The sequence below is a fragment of the Balaenoptera borealis genome (assembly GCF_965194805.1).
Source record: "Balaenoptera borealis genome assembly, chromosome: 1".
NCBI classification, from domain to species: domain Eukaryota; kingdom Metazoa; phylum Chordata; class Mammalia; order Artiodactyla; family Balaenopteridae; genus Balaenoptera; species Balaenoptera borealis.
Window position 1 is genome coordinate 184,726,920 of NC_138860.1, and position 17,769 is coordinate 184,744,688.

General features: G+C 39.2%; 1 protein-coding gene across 12 annotated transcripts in view; it reads right to left on the reverse strand.

Annotated features, from left to right (window-relative positions):
- The window catches only part of VPS13D (vacuolar protein sorting 13 homolog D), a 255,125-nt gene that overhangs the window by 192,836 nt on the left and 44,520 nt on the right, over positions 1-17,769 (reverse strand). For all 12 annotated transcript variants that reach the window (XR_014241483.1, XM_082380826.1, XM_082380821.1 and 9 more), the window contains 5 exons: positions 16,002-16,092; positions 14,304-14,430; positions 12,486-12,666; positions 7,386-7,568; positions 1,535-1,757 (listed from right to left, as the gene is read on the reverse strand). Coding sequence is in view for 11 of the 12 variants with exons in the window: in XM_082380826.1 (XP_082236952.1) it covers positions 1,535-1,757; positions 7,386-7,568; positions 12,486-12,666; positions 14,304-14,430; positions 16,002-16,092 (805 nt within the window). In the remaining variant the exon portion in view is untranslated. The remainder of the gene's footprint in view (positions 1-1,534; positions 1,758-7,385; positions 7,569-12,485; positions 12,667-14,303; positions 14,431-16,001; positions 16,093-17,769) is intronic.

Here is a 17,769-nt window from a genome sequence, read left to right on the forward strand (position 1 = left end):
AAGACATGTATTGAGTGGCCCTATGTGTGCACCCAGCCCCACCCCACCCCATGCTGTATGTATTTGTTATGCATGTATAGACTGGTAGGCAATATCATGTAGGTTAAGACTGCAGGTTCTGGAGTCAGACTGCCTAAATTCATAGTCCAACTCTACCATTTACCATCTACATCTACAAAACTATGGTCAAGTTACTTAATCTCTCTAAGCCTCTGTCTCTTCATCTATAAAATGGGAATTAAAATAAAACTCTAGGGCTTCCCTGGTGGCGCAGTTGTTGGGAATCTGCCTGCCAATGCAGGGGACACGGGTTCGAGCCCTGGTCTGGGAAGATCCCACATGCCGCGGAGCGGCTGGGCCCGTGAGCCACAGCTACTGAGCCTGCGTGTCTGGAGCCTGTGCTCCGCAACAAGAGAGGCTGCGATAGTGAGAGGCCCGCGCACCGTGATGAAGAGTGGCCCCCACTTGCCACAACTAGAGAAAGCCCTCGCACAGAAACGAAGACCCAACACAGCCAAAAATAAATAAATAAATAAAAAGAAAAGAAACAAAGACCCAACACAGCGAAAAATAAATAATAAAAATTTAAAATAAATAAATAAATAAATAAATAAAATAAAATAAAACTCTATATCATGAGGATAAAATGCAAAAACTGATGAAAGAATGTGCCACAACGTCTGGCACGTAGTAAGTGTTCAATACCCAGTCTTTTGCTGAGGACTACAATAATCTCCTTTAATCAGCAATGTAACTATAAACCACTTTGCTGTCACCTCTGGGACTACAAGGTACCACAAGGAGTTAACCATTCCTTGCATCTATCTAACAAAAGACGTTCGGCAGCCTCCCTCAGCTAGCGTCCCACATTTCTCGAAGTCCAACCATACTGGACTGATTTTCATCCACTGATTTTTGGGGCTAATCATATTCTGCTTCCCACACTCCTTGGAGCAACACCTCACTTATCCAATCCATCACCCATCCAGAAAACCAAAAGGCCAAAATTAGGCTTGCATCTGGAATGGCTAATTGTCAAATTCTAGAGAAGAGCCCAATAACTGGGTGGTTCATGTCTTCCAAAAACTGTCACTCATAGTATTTCTTCTGTTACCTAATTCACACTAATATTTTTTTCAGAGTTCTTTTTTCTTTTTCTAGAATTAAATAGTGACTTGCAGGGATAGTGTCAGGACAGTGACTTGCAAGGATGTGTCTAAGGATGCGGGAACTGTTCTAGTTATACTCACCAACTGGTGGCAACTGTTTTGACATATAAGTCCTAACAGACAATCTAAATCTTTTTATTTACACTGTCTTACCAATTTAACCCTACTCTAGAAGTCACCCAATGTTCAATCTACATCCTAACGTTCTTAAGCCTTCTAAATCAATATCAAAATCGGATTATCACTAAAGACATGCTACCACTTTGTGGGCATCTGCTGGTACAGGATGCATCCCCCCCTAGGCTCCTCCAACGGTCTCATGCATTTGCCCACCTTCATCATGCAGCTCCTCTCTCCTCTTTTACCTGGACTCCTGGAAACCTGACCAACAGCGGGTGTGGCTTGCTGCCCTTGCTGCTTGGTCGAAGTACTTGGCACAAACTCGCTCTTCAGGCTGCCTAGACTCATTCCAACAGGAGGCATCATGAACAGCCCCTCGGAATGGGTCCCTTTCAGGTCCTCCATGCTTGTCACTTTCCTCACACTGTGTTTGGGAGTACCAGTTGGAGAAGCTGAAGGCACAGACTCCTGGGAAGAAACAGAAGAAAACTAGAAGGCAGGAATGGGGGTGACTGTACCTACTATCCTGGAAGTCCCATCCCAGTCCCTGGACTCTTCAAAGACTCTCTACCACTTGGTACCTCCCAAGCCCCCCAGATCCCATAAACAAAACGGTCACAGGGTCATGATACTTTCTGCCACATGTAATTATTTGCAGAGATATTACATATAATTCAGTACCTGTTGAAAACTATAGCAGTTTTGCAGGAACGTATTTGATCTTTTGGCTTAAAAGCAAATGTCAAGATACTAATCACTGGTGGTTTAATCTAGGTCAAATACAACAAAAGCAAATCTCTCAGCCATATGATACATTGCTGCTTTGCTGGAGGGGAGGTACTTATTGCTCTAAGAAAATGCATCTAACAGCAATACGGAATAAAGCCATTGTAATGTGTTTGTACTTTCCAGAAGTCTCCCCTCCTGTGTTTACATTTCTCATCTAAGTAACTGCAAATGAAAACAAAATGGAAAATATAGGTAAGCCATTCATATTATGTTTCTGCTCAAGGGCATAAAAATTAAGGGCAAATACAGAGTAAAATTAATTCTGTAATTCTACTGAAAATAATATACGCTTTTCTTACATACTTAGTACCTTCAGTTAATTGCTAACGGGGTAAATCTTTTTCAGCAGAATGGTTCAATAATTGACGTTTAAACTTCCCATGGTTCCTTCCCCCAAGCCTCAGAGCTACATATCCAAATGGCTTCTGCAGGGTCGGTTTGTTCTCATCTCTCCCTTCTCACCAACAAGCTGGAAGGAGGGGAAGAATTGTTTTCCTTCCAGTACTGCTTTATATGTGCATTCCTCTCAGCATTTGAAAACAAGATGATAATACTGTTTGCCTTCACAGTTATCTTGAGTAGTAATTACATGTAACAGTGAAAGTTCTTATTTTTTGCAATTCTTTTTTGCAAGGCAAATTACTAGGTAAATGCTATTATTTAAGCATTTCGACATTAAAAACCTTCCCTCTTGCTTAGTTTATTTAAACTCTAGAGAGTATTTGTTGCTCTTTCATTTGATTCATCTCTCCATCCTCTCTGAGTGGGTTTAAATAAATCAGTGGCTTGAGGAGATTAACTCAAAGCTTTTGAAAGACTTAGAAATTATGGTTTAAGCACAATCTATGGTTGAGAACAATGAAAGGAAAAACATATGTAAAAAATTCAAACCTGCGCTCATTAAGACATGGATTTATGTAAAACAATTCCAAACACACGGGAGTCATAGAACTCAAAGGCAAATAACCCCTCTGCAAGCTTTGATTTCAGGACTATTTCCTGTCCTTTAACCACTGGAATGCATGTCTAGTACAAACCTCACACGTGCAAATGCATTAAAGGGCACATGTAAAGCGATTTTTGGAGAAGAAAGTCACTACTCACTTCACACAGGCCTAGATCAGTGGAACTTGACTGTACATGTGGAGAGGTAAGTTTCACAGATAAGTTTATCTGATTACAAATACTTTAACAAGCGACACACTCCAAGCAGCCCTTATGGAATTCTACAGAACAACCACTGGTATGTAACAAGATAAAGTTTTTCTAGTATTTAAGGAAATAAAATAAGGTCACCAAGAAAGTACTACCTAGGGCTTTAAAAAGAAAAAAAAAAAGAAATTGCTTTTAATGATCCTTAACAAGGGCTTCTCTACACAGGAGGGAAGTGATTTGCCAAAGCAGAGGGAAAAGTGATAAGCAGGCTTTCCCAAGTAATGAAATATTTTAAAGAATTGTTTTTTAAAATTTTCTTTTTTAAGAATATGAATGTGAATTGACTGCTGAATCCCATAAGGTTTTTTCGAATAACCAGGAGGCAAAAAAGCATATTATACCTTGAAGAAAAAGCGATCCTTGTATGCAATGCCACTGAAAATCAAATCCTCAAAAACAAATACAGGGAAATTTTTTCATTAAAATGCTACACAAACTACGTGCTATTATTTGGCATACTTAACAAAATAGAAACCATTTTGCAAAAATCTCTTGAAATATTTTGGCAATTCTTCTTTAGAAGCTAAATTCAGACTCAGCTCATTAAGCTCATATATAGAAAATAAGTCCTTATCTTTTCAGGAAAGGGAGAGAGACAAAAATGGTATTATTGAACTTGATCACCCATTCTAGCTCTAACTGATCTCTTCCTAAAGATTTAGGCCTCAAAACAAAGATTTACCACAAACAAATATATTCCAAAGAACTAACTAAAGGCTGAAAAGACAGTTCCCAAGAAGAATTCAGCTCTCCCTTGGGCAGTAAGGGCAGCAGAGGTGGAACAGATAGGCAGTACCCTGAGGTGTCAGCGGGAACAACATTCGTGTGTAAACACCAGCTCTGACACATTTGTTTAACATCTAGTCATGTTAATTATAAACACCTCATAGTAAGGAAAAGTAACAAATTTTAGAAGCAGTTACAAATCTTTCTTTTTATAAATGGATCTTTCTTTTATTTTCTTTAAGACTTAAGTCAGTAAACAGCAAAATGCTTATCACTCAAATATGAAAAGAGATTTCCATTAAGACCAAGGTTACTAGTTCTCTACTAGGCCTACTGTGAAAGGCCAATGGTGATTTGCTTTATTTTTACTGTCTTAAAAAAAATACATAAGTGGAAGCCTATTTCTCACTCTGGCAGGAAGGCCTATTGTTGCAACAGGAGGGCTTCTGACCACAAGGTGAACAAGCGCGTTCTCAGCCATCAGCTGTCTGAAGATGGGGCGTGAAGATGAGCAAACCTGGTGGCGCTCTTCCTTCTGCGTTGCTAATCACTGCTGTTCTGGTTTCACCGTGTGCTCTGATCACTAAATCTGGTTCGTCTAAGCGGCTGTAGTGAGGTGATATAAGGACAACCTGCCCTCTAACCATCATTCAAACACCCCCACTCCGGGTCCTGAGCTCCGGGTTATGACACATGAACACGGTTCCTGTGGTTCTCACTGGCTCGTCTTCACTCTCCTCCTCACTCCACCCATTCCCACTCAAAGAATCAAATATTTTTGGTTCAGGGTGTTTAGGTTAGACGTAGTGAATAAATGGCTAAGTGAAAAGTGAAACAAATGAAGAAAACTATAGACATAGTAATTCGAAAATAATAACAGTATCTGAGTTTAGGCATTACCAACAAATACAGTCTTCCTATTACTTTCTGACCCGAGTTGAGCTCCTTGGCAAAGGCCTGGCAAGACTAGCACCCTAGTCACTCTCTTCCGTTTTCTTTTCTTCCTACACCTAGAGAGGCGAACAGTACCTTTTCTGTTCAAATTTGTATCTTTTCTGTAATAACCTCTGGAGTTCTTCCATCTATTTTAATGAACTCACTGCCACATCCTTTAGAAAATTCAGAAGAGCTACAGCTATTTGGCAAAGGACCAGTAAGACAGCAATAGCCTTTGCCAGTTTATTATCCCCTACATAAACCTAATCCGAATACTGGGAGGTAAAATCATACAGTGGTTAAGAGCATGGAGTATTGAAAGCAGACACACCAAAGTCTAAGGTCCACACTGTACTCCTCACTAGATGTTTAATCCAAAAGAAATTACTTAACCTATCTAAGTCTCAATTTCTTTTTTTAATTTATTTATTTTCTTTATTATTATTATCATTATTATTATTTTGGCTGTTTCGGGTCTGATCACTATGAGAAGAGCAGCTTAATCTCGTTTCCATGAAGGGACTCATCTACTCCCCTGAAGGGAGCAGTATGAGAAGAAACACTTCTGACTCCTCTCTCCATATCTTACTGGCCCCTTCACAAGGGATGCATATCGATCCATCTGTTTAATGGAGATTGTGAACAGCAAATACTACTTGCCCATGTTTTTTCTACTGAGTGGTTGTCTCTAATCCTGTGGCTCTCTGTAGCCTGCAGGTGAAAAATAGGTGTTTATTCATAAAGCTTGCTAGTGTCTACTCAGTCCATCAAAATACCACCTCGGATTGAGAAGTGAGCAAGTAATGATGGTTTGATCTTGGTCCCATACTCCAATCAAGTTTCATCAGCCAAACCAATATTTCAATTCCTGTGGTGATGAAATATATTTGTTAAAAGCACGGATTCTGTCACAACTACCTGGGTTTGATACATGGCTCTACTAATTACATTTGTGTCTGAAACACAGGGAAGTCCCTAAGTCTCAATTTCTTTATCTGGAAAAATGGTGTTAACATTACCTCTTAGGGGACTTCCCTGGGGCGCAGTGGTTAAGAATCTGCCTGCCAATGCAAGGGACACAGGTTCAATCCCCGGTCCGGGAAGATCCCACATGCCGTGGAGCAACTAAGCCCGTGTGCCACAACTACTGAGCCTGCACTCTAGAGCCCGTGAGCCACAACTACTGAGCCCACATGCCACAACTACTAAAGCCCACACGCCTAGAGCCCGTGCTCCACAACGAGAGAAGCCACTGCAATGAGAAGGCTGTGCACCGCAACGAAGAGTAGGCCCGGCTCGCCGCAACTAGAGAAAGCCCGTATGCAGCAACAAAGACCCAATGGAGCCATAAATAAATAAACAAACAAACAAACAAGCGAACAATACGTCTTAGGTTGCTAATAAGGACAAGGTGAACAAATATGTAAGGAGCTTAGTACAGGCTGACTGTTGTAGGCATTCAAAAAACACTGGCTATCTGCATTGCTATAATAGTCAGTTGAGGTGGAAACTAGTAAAGTTTCATTAAAACACACACCTAGAGGGACTTCCCTGGTGGTCCAGTGGGTAAGACTCCATGCTCCCACTGCAGGGGGCCCAGATTCGAATCCCTAGTCAGGGAACTAGATCCTGCATGCATGCCGCAACTAAGAGTCCTCATGCCGCAACTAAGAAGTCCGCATGCCGCAACTAAAGATCCTACGTGCCGCAACGAAGATCCCACGTGCCACAACTAAAACCCAGTGCAGCCAAAATAAATAAATAAATATTAAAACACACATACACACACACACCCCCCTAGAACATAAGATAGTCTCTAATTCCAGCAAGTTACTCGTCTCCTCAACTGCAAAAATGGGTGGGACCACCTCCAAGGTCCTATCAGTGCTATGCCTGTGATTTACAAGGGTTCCCCATTTTCTTCACGTATTCTCAACGAGTCCTAGCTTTTCCAAATGTAAAATGAAAGCAGCAATCCTCATACCAATTACCTCCAAACATGTTATAAGAAATAAGTGCTAACGTACTTTTAAACTGTAAAGCAGTATACTCCATACAATTTAATTATTAAGGTATTTTTAAATGGCTTCAGATAAGCCTTGGGCCAAATCATGTCTTCCAAAAGAAGCCACACAGTATAAAAAGTTGATTACTATGAGTTCAGCCTATGAGGAACGCATTATAAAGATGGTTCTGTTGATTTGTTTGCTAAAATAAGTTACTACATACAGTTAGTAAAAGTTGTAATTTACACTACCTCTATGAAAGGTTAACTGAAATGTTAATAAAATGTCCAAAAAAATATTCTTCAAGTCACATATACTACAAAGGTAACAGTGGTTAGGAATCTTCTTATGGCAGCATCTGAATTCTTCGATTGGCATTCCAATGCCAGGTGAACTGAGAAGGGAATGGGTGCTGACTGCTCACCTTATCTTGTAAGGTAAAGGTCCCAGGAATACCAGCAAAGAGAAACTTGTTCTTGACTTTCAACTTCCCCAAATTCGCTACAATCAGATTATTTGATCTGGAACTTTCTGGGATAAGAAGAACAGGAGCACCAGCCTCAATATCCAGGAGAACCCGTGAACAGCGCTGGGCTTGATCTCTCACCTGAAAGAAGGAAAATTGGATTATAGGTTCAATTAATTCCCTAATTTTATAATCAAATAACCTCAAGTTTCCAAAAGTTTCATGAATTTATAAATCTAAAACAACTAAAATCACACAGAATATATTCTTTGAACACCAAGGAGTTAAATTAGAAATCAGTAACAAGAAGATAATGTAACACCCCCAAATATCTGGAAATTAGACTATATACTTCTAAATAACCCATGGGTCACACAAGAAATCACAAGAGAAATTAAAAAAATATTTTGACCTTACTGAAAACACAGCACATTAAAATTCATGGAATGCACTTAAAAAGGTACTTAAAGAAAAATGTTTAGCATTAAATGCTTATTTTATATTAAAGATTTAAAATCAATAAAGCTTCCAGCTTAAGAAGGTAGAAAAGCAAAATAAACCTAAGTAAGGAGAAGGAAGACAATCATAAAGAGCAGAAACCAGTTATTTAGAAAACAGATAAACAACAGAGAAAAATCAATTAAACATTTATAAAACACTCTACCCAACAACCACTTTACATTCTTTTCAAGTGCACACGGCGTGCTTGTTAACAGTCTGCATGGGTCTAACACAGGCCTCCATGAGTTGATTGAAAGTATAAAACTCTACCTATATTAATCAAGAAAAAAGGAAGGAAACAAAAATCACCACTATCAGGGAAGAGTCAGGGACATTGCTAGAGAACTTAAAAATATTAAAAAGATGTGGGAACCTATGAACAAGTTCATGCCAACAAACTGACAATTCAGACGAAGTAGACAGATAACTTAAAAACACACGCAAACTATCTAGAGCTAACATCATATACGTAACACCTGTGAAAGACAATGTTTTCCCTCTAAGATAAGGAACAAAGCATGGACACCCACTCTCACCACTTCTATTCAACATTGTAGTGGAAGTCCTAGTCCACACAAAAAGCTATACAGGTTGGAAAGGAAAAAAGAAAACTCTCTTATTCACAGACAACATAATCATCTATGCAGAAAACCCTAAAGAATCTAAAGGAACTACAATAAGTAAGTTTAGCAAGATTGTAGGATATGAGGTCAACATGTCAGTATATGAGTCAATTATATTTCTTAAACTTTCAATAAACAAGTGTACATTGAAATTTTTAATTGATACAATTTACAATAGCATCAAAATTGTGAAACACCTAGGGATAAATTTAACAAAAGATGTGTAAGAATGGTATACCCAAAACTACGAAACACTGCTGAGAGAAACTGAAGATCTAATTAAATGGAGGGATATACCATACTCAAGGATCCGAAGACTCAATATTGTTAAGACGTCAATTCTCCAGATATACGGATTCAAGGCAATCCCAATCAAATCCTAGCTGACTTTACTGTAGAAACAGACAAGCTGATTCTAAAATTTATAGAGAAAAACAAAGGACCTATAATAGCCAATACATCTTTGAAACAGAAGTTGGAGGACTTAAACTATCTGATTTCAAGACATATCATAAAGCAAGAGCAATCAAGACAGGGTGGTATACAATTAAATATAAATCAATGGAACAGAATAGAGAATAAGGAAATACACGCATACATTCTCAACAGAAGTGTCAAGGTAATTCAATGGGAAAAGAATAGTCTGAATATGTATACGGAAAAAAAACTCAACCCTTATTTCATAAAATACACAAAAATTAACTCAAAATGGAAGAGGTCTAAAATTATAACACTTCTAAAAGAGGAAATAGGAGAAATTTTTTGCCACCTAGTGGTAAGCAGATTTCTTTCACAAAACACACAGCACTAACCTCTAAAAGAAAAAAATTGGACTTCATCAAAATGAAAGACTTCTGGGACTTCCCTGGTGGTGCAGTGGTTAAGAATCCGCCTGCCAATGCAGGGAACACGGGTTCGAGCCCTGCTCTGGTAAGATCCCACATGTCGCGGAGCAACTAAGCCCGTGCACCACAACTACTGAGCCTGTGCTCTAGAGCCCGCAAGCTACAACTACTGAAGCCTGCACACCACAACTACTGAAGCCCGTGTGCCTAGAGCCCATGCTCTGCAACAAGAGAAGCCACTGCAATGAGAAGCCCGTGCACCGCAACAAAGAGTAGCCCCCATTCACCGCAGCTAGAGAAAGCCCATGCACAGCAACGAACACCCAACACAGCCAAAAAATAAATAAATTTAAAAAGAGAAATTTTTAAAAAAAAAGAAAAATGAAAGGCTCCTGCTTTTCAAAAAACAGTATTAAGAAAATGGGAAAAGGTCCAGTGGATAAGGCTCCATGCTCCCAATGCACAGGGCCTGGGTTCGACCCCTGGCCGGCGAACTAGATCCCACATGCATGCCGCAATTAAGAGTTCGCATGCTGCAACTAAGAAGTCCTCATGCTGCAACTAAGACGCCCACATGCCACAACTAAAACAAAGATCCCTCATGCCACAACGAAGATCCCGCGTGCTACAACTAAGACCCAGCGCAGCCAAAAATTTAAAAAAAAAGAAAATGGGAAAAAAACCTATAGACTAGGAGAAAATATCTGTAATACATATATCAAAAGTCTTATATCCAGGGCTTCCCTGGTGGCGCAGTGGTTGAGAATCTGCCTGCCAATGCAGAGGATACGGGTTCGAGCCCTGGTCTGGGAAGATCCCACATGCCGCGGAGCAACTGGGCCCGTGAGCCACAATTACTGAGCCTGCGTGTCTGGAGCCTGTGCTCCGCAACAAGAGAGGCCGTGATAGTGAGAGGCCCGCGCACCGCGATGAAGAATGGCCCCCACTTGCCGCAACTAGAGAAAGCCCTCACACAGAAACGAAGACCCAACACAGCCATAAAAATAAATAAATAAATAAACCCAAAGTTAAAAAAAAAAAAAGTCTTATATCCAGAATATATATAGGAAGAAATAATGTCAATTCTACACAAACTATTCTGAAAATAGAATGGGGAACACTTCCCAATTCATACTACAAGGACAGCACTGACCAGTTACCACAACCAGAAAAAAGGCATTCTTTCCTTTTCAAGAAAAGAAAACGACAAACTAATATCCCTCAGGAGCATAGATACAAAATCCATAAGATATTGGAGCAAATCAAGAAAACTATAAAAGCATCCACAGACAATAAGGAAACGAATGAACATGGCTGTATTCTGTTGTAATAGCAAGTTGGCCAGTGGCTACCAGGATGCAGGGATTAGGGCTGGGAGAAAATTAGCAAAGGGACACAAGCAAATTTAATGCCCTTTTTATAAAGGTCAAACAAGCAAAACAAAAGATACTGTATACAAAGTTTTCTTTTAATTTTAAAGGGACTAGTCGACCCAAAAATCAGGAGAGGGGTTACCTGAGGCATTAACAGAATGAGATAGGGAAGGACCACATGCAACAGTCTTAGTAATGTTTTAATTTTTATTTTGGTGGTGGGTTCATAGATGTTCCTTCTATTATCACACTTTGTAATTTATATACATGCTACAGATATTCTTTATATGTATCAAATACCAAATTGTTTTTTTTAAGCTGCTAAAGAGAGAAAAAAAAGGTTACATACTCCGTAATTATAACCATGGAAACAGGTATAGGGAAAAAAGATGAACATAAAACATACCTATGGTGCTAGAAAACTGATAAGATATTTTTTCCAGATTCCCTATAATTTGATTGTACTTTTATATTTAAAAACAAACACCTTCTCTATAACATACACAGGAAACCAGTAACATTGGTTGTTGCCAAGGACAGAAATTGGGTGGCTGAGGAAAAGTAATTGAGAAAGAGACCTTTCTCCAAATGTCCTTTTTTACTTTGATTCTGTACTAAAACAATATACAACATATTCAAAACTTTTGAATTTGAACTAAAACATAAAATTTTTAAGTGTTGCCACTATAAAGACTTAAATTTTAATCTTCTACCTAATAAAGCTTAAAAATAAATAAATAACAAGTTTTACAAAGAACTACATTGTAATTGTTTTCTGTGGTTCCCAAACTGTGTGCCAAGACACCACAGGAGGCTGCCTCACACTCACAGGTGCGCTGCCAGGACATTTCAAATCTCTGAGGGAAACACATCATCTGTTAGACACTGCACAAACTACTAACTTGAGATGGTTTACACTCAATGTTAGATCATGCTACATTCCTTTCAATGATGTCACATCTTTGCAAAGCTGGGTCTTAAGCAGTTGCTGCTATAAAAAGCAAGTACCATGATAAAATAAATGTGGAAAAGGAAATGAGGGTTGTGATGTTCAACCTGATTCCAAGTGTGAGAAACTGTTCAGTGCCCAAGAGGCACATACATCCTACTAGGAAGGAATTACGGTTATTTAAAAATGAAATAAAAATCTCATTTTCACTTACGTGTTTTTTTTTCTAACAGCTACTAAGTTGTTGGACATATATACTTAATAAGTTGTTTAGACTTCATTACTTTGGAAATGGAAAGACCATTTGGTGTTTCTTTTGGCCTAGGATGTATCACGGAAAAAATTCCAAGACATTAAAAGGAGCCATGAACTAAGAAGTTGGAGAACTATATTTGAAAAAAATCCTCTTTCTATAATATAATAGATATGTTCTTTGGGACCACTTTCCAGAAGAAGTAACCCCACTGAAGTTCTAAAAGGGACCTGAAGTCTTAAGTGTTATCCATAAACTTTATCTTTTTTAGAGCAAGCTAAAGCTAAACTTCAAAGGAAATTAAAACACGATATGATGAATAAGGAATATAAGCTCTCCGATTACAGTAAGATTTCTGTAGATAATCAGCTACCTGGAAGACAGTAGTAAGCTTAAGATTACCTAATTACCTTCACCTTTTTCAGTGAAATTTTCCAGATTTACCTCTAGAGATTTAAAAGTTCTACTGATCAGTCAAACTGGAAAAGCGTCTTAGATCAATGACACTACCTACCGTCTGCCCCTCAATAGCAGCTCGCTGGCGCCCTAACACGTCCTGCAGCTGAGTGAAGTGCTGGATGAAGGCCACCACCTCCGCCTGGAAGCGCTGGGTGTGCACATACTGCACGGAGGCCATCTGGAGGCTCACTCGAATGTCGTGCTCCCTCCGGAGCAGCGGGTCGGGCCGGCCGTATCTAGGAGGAAGGGCAAAAATGTGACTCAGACAGCAGCAAGATGCAAATTAGTATTTGAAGAAAACTTGGGTTGACTTAGGGGGTTCCCTAGAAAACAGCTTTATTAAAATGGAAATCCACCAATCAAGTTTTAGAAAGCAAACTCCAATAATTACTTCCTTTCTAAGCTCCCGCCATGTGTTCAGGATGTTAAATAAAAGTCTGGCGTGATGAACAGGGCTATAAACAGGGGGACAGCTTTGGGTGCTGAACCCACTCATGACTCCAGAACTTACTCAGAAGACACCTGTGGTTCAGACCTTTCCCCTGAGGCTCTTTTTCCCTGCCTTTAAGGAAAAGTGATTATTCCTGCTCACTCTTCTAGCAAAGACTGTGACAATACGGGCTTGAAAGGTAATAAAAATAAGACCACGAAACAATCGGTAAAGAAAATTAGGCAACAGAACCAAAGTTTCTGGGGCAATCTGTCTTCTGGAAGCTGAAAGAAGTCTTCTTTTTACTTCAGTGAAATGCAAGCTAAAGAGTTTTAGCATCTACATTCACAGATAAATTAGAAAACTTTTACAAATCGTTTTAAATTTAATGGAACATGATGCCATAATAATAAATTATTATACAGGACACAGCCACTGGGGAAAAGAACTCGTATTAGGTGAGCACCTATTTTGTGTCAGGCAGAGAGTTAAGAGCTTTACATTAATTATCTCATTTATTAGAGAACCATGCCACTGTGGTAGGTAACAGTGCAAACAAATCAATCTAAATTCTCAGAACAGTATGATATACTTCCTCTGGAAATGAAAGAAAAAGTTCTCAGACATCTTTAGGGACCATTTTTCTCAACTCTGGTTGAACATTAAAATCACTCTGGCAGGACTTCCCTGGTGGTCCAGTGGTTAAGACTCCATGCTTCCAATGCAGGGGGTGCGGGTTTGATCCCTGGTCAGGGAATTAAGATCCCACATGCTGTGCGGTGCGGCCAAAAAATTTTTAAAAATCACTTTGGCAAGTTTAAAAAAAAAAAGAATACTACCACAGACCAGAATATTTGGGGGCAGAGCTGGATACCTATATTTTCTAACAGCTCCCTGAGAAGTTGAAAAACCAGCCTTTTAAACTTTCTGCTTTCTGAGAAAACCATTCTTTAATAACTACATAGGCTAAAAATGCCTTCTAAGTTCTAAAATTGAATATAGATTGTGTTTGTACTGGGAAAAATGCATAATGTAATTTAAAACCCGTATCTTCAACAACTTTCTCAGGCTGAAATCATTCCAGAACATTCAGAACTAGATGGAAATTGATCTAACATAGTCCCTTCAATATTTCGATAGAAAAACTGATGCATGGAGATTAAGTGACTTGCTCAAAGTCACATAACAAATTGGTGTGAAACCAGACTGTAATAATAATCACAATTATTTCAATCATACCCCACTTATTTATTAAGCCTGAGTAGCCCACTTCAATGCAGATGCATTTTAATATAAATCAAGATTCCCCATAACTAGATCAAATCAATTTTACATAAGATGTTACGACTTTTTAAAACTTTTCTTCATTGTTTAGCTGACAAGAATTTGAAACAACACGCAATTATGACAAAATGTTAAGTGAGAAAAGATCGATATTTTTACTTGAAAGTCTGGAAGATGAGTGCTTCTTCCCCACTTGTAGTGAACCGTTCTCTATAGAACTCTCCATGGGATGTAAGGTCACTCAGAGACAGGCTTCCAATGCTTCCCTGTAAGGCCAGGTCTCCTTCTAGGAATGTTAAAAATTAGAACACATTCTTATGTATCTTTTTTCTGTCACACACCTTAAATTTGCCTGAAACAAAAACTGATATACACATGCCTCAGGCTTTACACCATTTAATAAAACAAAATGTCAAAAGAAAATTTTCAGATTCCTACACACCCAGAAAATATTTTATGTACTATTGCAAATAGTCTCAATGCAGAAGTCCAAAGGGATTGAAATAATACTGCAGCATCACACTTTAACACTTACAAGGGGAAAAAAATTAAATGCATACACAATGTAAAGGATAAAACATTTACAAATACAAATAAAAATGTGATCTCTTCTGAGATCAGACCACTAATTAGAATTAGTGAAATATCATAAGGTCTATTTTGTACTATGGACAAAAGAATAAAGGAGGAAGTGTCAGAGATATGTTAATCAAGCATTAAAAAATGGGTTTTAGTGTGATTTAATTAAAAGGCAAAACTAATGAGACAGACACTGGAGACACAGATTTGAAACTACTCTGACATTACACAAGTAAAGCCTCTAGAAGGTGGGTAGAAGAAAGAAGAAATGTTGAAACGTACACCTGGGGCGCAAACCTGTATGAATCATTCTTAACATGGTGTGGATATCGAAAAGGAATATTCTGAACTGTTGCTTCTGTGAAACAAACTTTATCATCATAATTAGCATTACAGAACAATGACTGAGGTGTATATATTTGGCAGGCTAGTTCTGCGCACAATGAACTGAAGACGCATACTTATTTTTGACCCCTAATGTCCTCTAACAAAAATACACAAGCTTCTCCCAATTCTAAAGACCCATCTCTTCTAGGAACCTTTTATAAATTAATTTATACCAGGCATGAAACCTCAATTTTAGTTCATCCCGTCCCCAAAAGACATTCTTATTTTACTACAGAATCAACATTGGAGCTTTGTAATCTTCCTTATTTCATTACCAGTTGCTTAAAAAAGGAGCGGTATTTTATGCACACTGTAAATCCCTCTGATTTAGAACTTGATATAGCTCCTCTCTTGTGTGCTACTAGGAATTTCAACCTATAGAGTCCCATTAGAAAGAATGCTAGCTTTGCTACAATATCCCCCTGCCTAAACCACCCCCTATTGGTGGCTCCCCCTAGGCATGGCAACAGACTGAACACGCGCCCTGGTTTCCCAGAGACGGCCCTGTTATATGCCTGTTTCCCAGCTGTAATTATGAATAATGCCCCCTTTCACTCTCAAAATGTCCTAATTTTAGACAAAGAAATTACATAGTCACCCAGATAGTCTGTTTAAAACACAGATAGATGTCAGGACCCCACCCCAACCTAAAGAATCAGATTCCTGGGATGGGGAAGGAGTTGTGCTGACATGGGCATTTCTAACGAGCTACCCAGATGATTCTGATCCACAGACCAGTATTGGGGCACCACCACCACAAATCATGGCCAGGCTAGTAACCACAACCAAGCCACTGAGCCACACCTTACTTAGCCAGTGAGGACAGTTAGATTGGTAAGCAGGATGTTCAAACTCTACCCGGATTTTGCAAGTCTGATTTTCCCCACTTACCAATCATTTCCAGGTGTGCCACTAATTTGGACACATTTGCTTTAGCAAGCTCACTGGTGGTCTTATTCAGCACGAGAGAGAGCGAATGAACCTAAGAACACAGGAGGTAAAGCAAGGCAAATATTACTGAGGGGAAAAAAGGTAACTTTCAGGCAAACAGCATCGAGAAAGATGCTGCAAGTCTCGGGAAATTTGAAGATAAAGCTTTTATTTTACTGATGCCAACTTCATTTCAGCTTTTCTTAGTCAGCCAAACCATAATAAGAGGAGAGAGCTGATAGGAAAGGAACTCGACTGGGTAATCTAAAACCCAGGTTCTGTGGTGTCTTCTCTATGGTTGCCTCGTCTATTCTTTTCTGTTTTGTTCAATTATTTTTCTTGTCTTTTTTCTTTTTTGTTGTTGTCATTTCTTTGTATTTTTGGTTTTCAGGATTTTGTGGGGGTTTTTGGCCTCGTCTATTCTTTGTTAGTGAAATGTTTTACATTATAAAACAATTTTTCCCCTTTTTGCATTCATCTCTAATATCACACTATTCTGTAATCACTCACACAGATTCATTAAGTAAAGTCCACCCTAAGAAATTTGTCAAAGCAAAATGATAAATACACTTAATGTTTAACGTCTTTGGACAAGTATTTAATAGAAGCCCGTGGTGACCAACTGGGACTTCACTTAGGAACTACAATCCAAGATTTTCTTTCCCAGAGACAACTATAAATAGAAGAAAACCAAAATCCTCTGTCTTGGGAACAGCTTTCTCTGAAACAAAGAAATACTGTATTGTAATACTGCCATTTTAACTACAAAAAGGACTCTATGTCTATGATTTATTGAGGCAGGTACCTCTAAGTGTTGTCACCGGGGTGAGGCCCTGATTGAAGAGAAGGAAGGAGAGAAGAGGGGACAGAGAACAGGTCAAACCCCCATTCACACTCTCTGCTCCCGAGTGGCAGAGCCCAGCGATACTCACCCCTTTATCTTTCATGCCTACCACAAAGTAGGTGCTTGGTACGTGTTTGATGAATAGGAAAAAATGGAAAAAGAAAGAAAATAATAGAAGGAAAGGAAGGAGAAAAATCATGTGTAGGGGAAGGCAGAGAAAAAAGGAGGGAATTATTACAGATGGAGCAATGACCCTGGGGGCCACTCCAGCACCACAGAGGTCCCCCTGCAGTAGCTTTTGGACATGGACAACAGAAGGAGCTCAAGGGAATGAGATCATCATGAAGGGGGAAGTAAAAACACCTCTAGCCACTTAATCACCAAAATAACATACATAATGGGCCTAAAAATGCTCTGCTTGGAGGAATCCAGCTATCACCACCTGAGCCCACTCTTAGCATGGATCTTACAGTCACTAAAAGTGGGACAACCGGATGTTGTAGACCTCCTGGTGTAACTCAACAGGAAGCACTCAGCACCACCTCTGAAGGGTGCTTACCAAAAAGTCGAACCTGAACCTGATCAAGTCTCTAGAGCTAACTTCCATTTCTAAAATTAGAGGATAAAAGAAGTTAAATGGTACCATAAGGACACAAAGAGACAAATCCAGAATGCGGGACACTCTAGGGGACACTAATCCAGTTTCTACAAGACAACTGCATGGGAGGAAAAGGTGGGGGGAAGTACCATTCACTGAATGATCATTTCTGCCACACACGTGACGAGGGCCTTACCTACATCATCTCATTGAATCCTCAAAACCCAATGACATAGGCACCATTAAACACCCTACATTTATTGATGAAAAACTTGAAGGAGAAAGAG